The 7,509-nt window shown below is 42.2% G+C and overlaps 1 protein-coding gene across 2 annotated transcripts in view; it reads right to left on the bottom strand.

The window, feature by feature from the left end:
- Pdpr (pyruvate dehydrogenase phosphatase regulatory subunit) overlaps nucleotides 1-7,509 on the bottom strand; it is a 42,434-nt gene that overhangs the window by 27,117 nt on the left and 7,808 nt on the right. The window contains exons 2-3 of one of the 2 annotated variants that reach the window (XM_021220213.2): nucleotides 5,365-5,641; nucleotides 3,447-3,580 (exon numbers count right to left, since the gene is read on the bottom strand). In XM_021220213.2, the coding sequence (XP_021075872.1) occupies nucleotides 3,447-3,580; nucleotides 5,365-5,588 (358 nt within the window). In that variant the 5' untranslated portion in view covers nucleotides 5,589-5,641. The remainder of the gene's footprint in view (nucleotides 1-3,446; nucleotides 3,581-5,364; nucleotides 5,642-7,509) is intronic. The other variant, XM_029532450.1, reaches the window with a different exon arrangement.

The raw sequence follows: 7,509 nt of genomic DNA, 5'->3' as shown, positions 1-7,509 counted from the left end.
CTCAAATCATGTATATTAATATTGCTTAATAATGCTAATTCATAAAAGTGATGGCAGACATCTCTAATCCCAGTACTTGGAAGAAAGCAGCAAGAGGATTAGGACTCCAAGGCCATATTCTTCTCATTAAATTTAGATTGTATATGTGCCTTCAACTTTAATAACAAATTCAGAGAATGGACTGGCAGGATGCTTCAGTGGTTGTAAAAGTTCCTGCCATGGAAGCCAGGTAACCTTAGTTAAATCCCTGGAACCCATAAAAAGTTGGATTCACTGGCTAACATCTATTTATTCCAGCATTTCTATGGCACAAACAAGACACCCTACCTCAACAAAGTACAAGTAGAGAACCAACTCTCAAGAGTTTCCTTTGACCTCTGCATACATGCAGAAGGCGAAAAGGCTTGTCCACACTGACAGCACTGGAGGAGCCAGGAAAGTTACAGCTTACCTCGTCAACGGAACAAGATGCGTAGCTACTCTCCCAGGAAGGCCACAGATGATGTAGTTTTACAACCTGGTGATCCTTTGCTGACTGAGGAGACGGGCTCTGCCCATTATCTCCCAGAATTTATGTATTTACTTAGCCCAGACCTTTCCCTCAAATCTTGAGCACTGCATAAGCCCATTCTTTTAAGTGATGTCACCTGTGCTTTACAGCAGCAGATTTGACTTCTATATCTTAAGGTGGAGACAATCCCGACACCTATGGGTGTTGTGTTTACCTCACTCAAGACCCCCAGACATCTAAATCATGAGCACTATTTCTGATTCTTGTGAAATAAGCTAGCTGTTCTTTGTAAAGAATCTCAGGGTAGACATGTCTAAAATTGTGTACTTAGGACGGAGTTAGTTGTTATCTAAAGAGTTTTCTCCAAAATTGTGCTGTGCTTAAATAGAACTAAAGTACAATGATCTGGGTCAGACTCTGGAAGTCTTGAGCTGAGTTTTATTCTTATCTTTTCTTGGATTGTTTTTTTTTTTGTGCCTATGGTGAAGCCTAAAGGGAATCACCACACATACACACAAGCATATCATACACACAAATAATAGAAAAAGTAAAAATACAGCAATAAGTAGCATGGTAGCTTACACAAGTACACTGCTCTGCCTTTTAAAACATATTACATTTCTTTTTTTCTTTTTTTTTTTTTTTGGCAGAGGGAGCTTATGTGTTCCACTGTACTTTCATGGAGGCCAGGGGACAACTTGTAGGGGTCAATTTTCTCTTTCTACCATGTAGGGTTCCAGGTATTGAACGCAGGTTGTCAGGCTTGGCAGCAAGCATTTCTACCCTCTGAGCTATTTCACAAGCCCATGTACATTGTTTATGTGGTGATGCACACATTTAATCCTGGTGCTCAGAGGCAGGTGGATCTCTGAGTTCAAGGCTAGCCTGGTCTACAAAGCAAGTCCCAGGACAGCCAAGGCTACACAGAGAAACCGTGGCTCAAAAACAAAACAAACAAAAAACCAGAAACTCCCCACCACTGAAGTTCCCAGGCTTCCTTTCATCCATTACTGGTCCACTCCAATGAAAATAAGAGGTTAAAGCAAAACCCTACACTCCCTGCCTAACTCTGCACTATTCCCTATGTCTTTGCAGCCTCACAAGCATAAAAGACAAGCCAGTAAGGGGTTCTAGGCTGTGACCTAGATCTAATGCTAGGCGAGCTCATCTTTCACCTTGGGCCCGCTCTACAGACACCTGATTCAAACTGGCTAATATCTGACTCAAGCACTGTATGTTGCCATCAGATTCAGTCCAACCAAAATGGAGAATCTCTCACTTGTCCTGCACAAAGCAAACATCTCTTATGGCCTCTGAGGGTGCATGTATGTATATGTGTACATACACACATACAGACACAGGCACAGACATACAATATATAAATCTTTAAAAAAAGGAAAATTATAGCTGGGCAGTGGTGACACAAACCTTTAACCCCAGCACTCAAGAGGCAGAGACAGGCAATCTCTGTGAGTTCAAGGCCAGCCTTATCAACAGAGCAAGTTACAGGACCATTGTTACACAGAGAAACCCTGCCTCTAAAAAGAAAGGAAAGACGGGCGGTGGTGGCGCACGCCTTTAGTCCCAGAACTTGGAAGGAAGAGGCAGGCAGATTTCTGAGTTCGAGGCCAGCCTGGTCTACANAGTGAGTTCCAGGACAGCCAGGCTACACAGAGAAACCCTGTCTCGAAAAACCAAAAAAAAAAAAAAAAAAAAGAAAAAGAAAGGAAAATGAAAAAAAGAAAAGAAAAATTCAATAAGAACAGAACAAAAAACTAAGGACAATGTTGTGAAACTACTTTCACTAAGTCCATTTCAGAGCCTTAGGTGGCCAAATTCAGTTATGCTGACTACATACCACTGTTATATTCTGTGTGTTATGAGGTTTATTAATCTTAAAGTCCACAACCATAAGCTTCATATAGGACCCATCAAATTAAAGGTCAATGTAAAATGTTATGTCTAAAATAGCTTGAGTCAGGGCCGGCCACCAGGCAGCACTTCCAGTACCTGTGCTCACTGTGGGTTTTGCCTTTATAAGCTGGTCCTGAGAAATGTCCACCATGTGGATTCAGCTCCCCAACCGAGCTGTTGCCCTGCCTAATCAGTCTTGGGGTGTGCATTCAATAAACCATCCCTGTTTAACTGAGGTCAGTGTTTGTGTGGTCTGCAGGGCAATTCCTGGACCCAAACAGTTCAGACAGTCTCCCTACATCCTCCCAGCTGGTCTCCTCACTAGCTCCTGTACTATTACAGAGCTACTTAATTTATAATTCTAAGTCTTCTTTCTCCTAACTATACAGACAATGTATTTCTATATCCCATAGTATTAATTGGTGGAATTTATGAGTTGAGCTATGATTTAACTACTAAGCACTTGAACATTCTCCTTCTCTTTGTTTAAGAGCTAAGTGCTTCCATTTACTATACTTAAACAAGTGAAATATGCTAACGACTTTCATATCATGGCAATAATGATAGGATTTGCAGGCCCTGGGTACAATACACTCCCTACTCCCACCAAAACAGTTATAGAATCTGAAAATGACCTGGGATTACTGACTGCAATCTCTTCATTCTGTACGTAAAGCAGGTGAAAACAAGCTACATGATTTGCTGAAAGGAACACCTCTGGCTTGGGGCTAATTCTCCAACACAAATGTGTTTGTTTGTTTGTTAATTTATTTCATGTATATGCATACATAGCAGCTGTCTTCAGACACACCAGAAAAGGGTATCAGAGTCCATCACAGATGGCTGTAAGTCACCATGTCGTTGCTGGGAATTGAACCCAGGACCTCTGGAAGAGCAGCCAGTGCCCCCTCCAACACAAGTCTTAATCATCAGATCAGACAGAGTAGAGAACCAGAGACAGTAACTACTGAGTAAGGGTTTAGAGACTGGAAGACCAATAAACAGCAGAATATCTGCTTACCTGTTTGGATCCCTGTTTCTTGTTCTAACTGATGGTAGAGTTTGTTTGAATAGTCAGCCATCTTCTGTTCAATGCTTGAATGCCTAGCAGTGCTTAGGATGCCAGCACAGAACCTTGTTGAGCCAGCAGCCAGCCTGCAACATAGATGCAAAATACTGTTAGAAAGACTCACTTGGATCTGTGGATCTAGGTTCAGGATCAAGGACTAGAGAAGTCTCAGCAGATTAACAGCAGTGGTTGTTCTTACAAAAGAGCCAGGTCTAATTCCCAGCAACCACACACTGGCTCACTATTGTGGCTCACAATCATCTATAACCCCAGCTAGGCAAGGAACCACATGCCTTTAATCTCAGCACTCTGGAGGCAGAGGCAAGCAGATCTCTGAGTTCCAGGCCAGCCAGAACAACATAGTGACATTTTGTCTTAGCAATTAGGACCTCATTTGATTCCTACCACCTACACAGTTGCTCAGAGCCATCTGTAACTCCAGTTGCAGTCGGTTGTCTAACACACCCTCTTCTGGCCCCCACAGGCACCAAGCATATATGTGTTATATATAGACATACATGTAGGCAAAATAGGCATACACACAAAAATAAACAAAACAACAAAGGCCTAGGAAGATGGCTCAGTAGCTAAGTGAACCTTTCTTCTTCTAAAGGAAGCAAGTTTAGTTCCCAGCACCCAGTCAGTAGCTCACAACTTCCCATTAACTCCTGCTTATTTGACCCCTCTGGCACCTGCACTCATGTACATGTATACACACACACACACACAAAATCACAATAAAAAATTCTGGGCTGGCTCAGAGGTTAAGAGCACTGATTACTCTTCCAGAGGTCCTGAGTTCAATTCCCAGCAACCACATGGTGGCTCACAGCCATCTGTAATGGAATCTGATGCCCTCTTCTGGTATGTCTGAAGACAGCTACAGTGTGTTCATATACATAAAATAAGTAAATCTTTTTTTAAAAAATCCTGCTGGGTGGTGGTGGTGCACGCCTTTAATGCCAGCACTCGGGAGGCAGAGGCAGGTGGATTTCTGAGTTCAAGTCCAGCCTGGTCTACAGAGTGAGTTCCAGAACAGCCACGACTAAACAGAGAAATCCTGTCCCCAAAAAAAACAAAAAAAAACCAACAACAACAAAAACAAAATTCCTTACCCATCAGAAAATTATACACATATACCCCACACACATACAATAGTTTTTGGTTTTGTTTTTTAATTTATTTATGTGGTATTTTTGCCTGTGTGTCTGTGTGAGGGTGTCATATCTTGGAGTTACAGACAGTAGTGAACTACCATGTTAATTTTTTAAAATTTATTTATTTTTATCTGTATGGGTGGGGTTTTTTCCTACACCTATCTGCATACCACATGTGTACTTCATGACTAGAGAGAGGGTATGAGATCTGCTGGATCTGGAGTGACAGATCCACCTATGACCTAGGTGGATGGCTAGGACCTGCCACATGGGTGCTGGGAACCAAACCCTGCTCCTCAGGAAGAGTAGCCAGTGCTCTTAACTGCTGGGCTGTCTTGTAAGCTCTGCAAATCTAAAACTATACTGAGTCAAACGAAAATTAGTAAAAGAAAATGGGCAGGATGCAACCACTTTTGTTCAGCTCATGACCACAGGACACAGCTGTGCTGTGTAAAGAGGATGACAACGGAGGAAGATGAGCTGGACTGTGAATTCTTGTCCTTTTAAGACACTCTGCTGAAATTTGCTACCTCTCTACAATGCAGAAAACATGAGTGCTAGAACACGGCTAAACACAGTACAGATTTCACCTTGAGTCTTCTCACACTAGTGAGCGACATTTAGATTAGCTATGGGGATGACATTTTGAAAAATGACAAAGCCCTGTACTGTCATTGCAGCCAAACCCCAAGGCAAATCAACTTGATCCTTACCTGCCCTGCTCCAAAAGGACAATATCTTTCCATCCCATTTTGGAGAGGTGATAGGCCACAGATGTACCCATGATTCCACCTCCACAGATGACCACCTGGGCCTGGGCAGGCAGAGCAATAGAATGTGCCTCCGCAGCAGACGTGCTGCTTCTTGCTGATGACCAGGTCTGCCATCCTGGGCTAGTTCTCTGTCTTTGGACAATAGACAGCAACCGGTAAAGCATCACCACCTGGAAGATACGTTTTCACTCAGCTGAGAAGATCCAAAGAATATGAACTAGAAAGAAAAAAAAGTTCATTCCATGTAAGTCAGTTCTCAGGACTAATGAGAAAAAGATTTAACAGAGAACAATAGCCCTTCATGCGACAAATATTTGAAGACCTATGTTCCAAATTCTGCTATTTAAAAAAAAAAACAAAAAAAAACTGCTGGGCGTGGTGGTGCACGCCTTTAATCCCGGTAAATGGGAGTCAGAGGCAGGCGGATTTCTGAGTTCGAGGCCAGCCTGGAACTACAAAGTGAGTTCCAGGACAGCCAGGGCAACACAGAGAAACCCTGTCTCGAAAAACCCAAAAATAAAAACAAAAACAAAAACAAAAGAGAGAGAGAGAAACCAGACATGATGGCGCATGCCTTCAATCCCAGCACCCTGGTGGCAGAAGTAGATGAATCTCTGTGAGTTCAAGGCTAGCCTGGTCTACATAGAGATTTCCAAGGCGGCCAGGACTACAAAGAGACCATGTCTCAAAAAAACACACCCACACACGAAGACAAACAAAAAACAAGCACAAAGAACTCTAAACTGAGTCTAGCAGCACAAGCCTATAGACCTAAAGTGAAGACAGGAGGATCCACAGAAGTTCAAGGTCATCCTCAGCTACACTGGGATTTCCAGGCCATTGGGTTGGAGATCTTGTCTAAAGATAGAAACAAACAGACATAGACAGAAAAGAAGAATAAGAACCAATGAGATGGCTTAGTATGTGAAGGCGCTTTGAAACAGGACCTTATAACCTGAGTTCAACATCTGTTATCCATTGAAAAAAAAAAAAAAAAGGAATAAGGAAGAACAGCGGGAAGGTCAGGAGGGTGAGGCATGGGAATAGCATCAGCAGATGGAAAGAAAACAGCTAAATGAATGTTTAGACAGAATGGCAAGTATATGGAAAGACCCTTAAGTAAGACAAACCAATTTGATGAGCCCCGCCCCTCAAAAAAAAAAAAAAAAAAAAAGGCAGTGGCTACGATATAGGAAGGGATGGAAGGGAAAATGATTAAGATAAACCTGAGAAAAACAGGCAGGAGTCAATTCTATAGTACTTGAATGCCATAATAAACAAACAAAATCACTAAGGCAAGGGAATCAAGTAATCTTGCATGTTTTTCAAAGGTCAGTATAGCTTCATGGTGGAGAGTGGATGTTGAATGAAAGAAAAAGATGAGAAAGGAAGATACTCCAGCAGGTTAAGCATACAAAATGGCTCAGATTGAACATGGCAGATAAGTCAGAAAAATGAACATATTGTTCTGGAAACAGAAATGACAGAATTCAGCCAGACATGATGATGCACACATATGATCCCAGCACTCCAGAGGCTGAGGCAGGAAGATTTCAAGTTCAAGGCAAACCTTGACAACAAAGAGAGACTTGTCTCAAACAAAGAGAATGCTCTACTTCTGGTGTGACTAATGCAGCAGAAGAGCCAGAGAAATGCATCAACATAGCATGGAGTGCTTAGGAGGAAGAGACGAGACCCAGAGCCCAGTGAAAGAGGCGAGCATAGAGACTATTAGACACTGTTCCATGGAAAGAAGGGAAGGAGTTTATCTCATCATTTACCCACAAGTCGTACATACTTCTACAAGAGAATAAATCTGATAGGCTAAAGAAAAGGGTAATGGCTGGAGAGAATCATACTGAGAGTAAGATTTAGTAAGCTGAGCCTTGGAGGGTGATGTTTGGACAGAGACAAAGACATAGAAAACAGGGGCTGGAGAGATGACTCAGCAGTTAAGAGCACTGACTGCTCTTCCAAAGGTCCTGAGTTCAATCTGTAATGAGATCTGATGCCCTCTTCTGGAGTGTCTGAAGACAGCTACAGTGTACTCACATATAATAAGTAAATAAATCCTTAAAAAAAAAA

The sequence above is a fragment of the Mus pahari genome, chromosome 20 (genome assembly GCF_900095145.1).
Source record: "Mus pahari chromosome 20, PAHARI_EIJ_v1.1, whole genome shotgun sequence".
Taxonomy (NCBI): Eukaryota; Metazoa; Chordata; class Mammalia; order Rodentia; family Muridae; genus Mus; species Mus pahari.
This window is presented reverse-complemented; position numbering and strand designations above follow the sequence as displayed.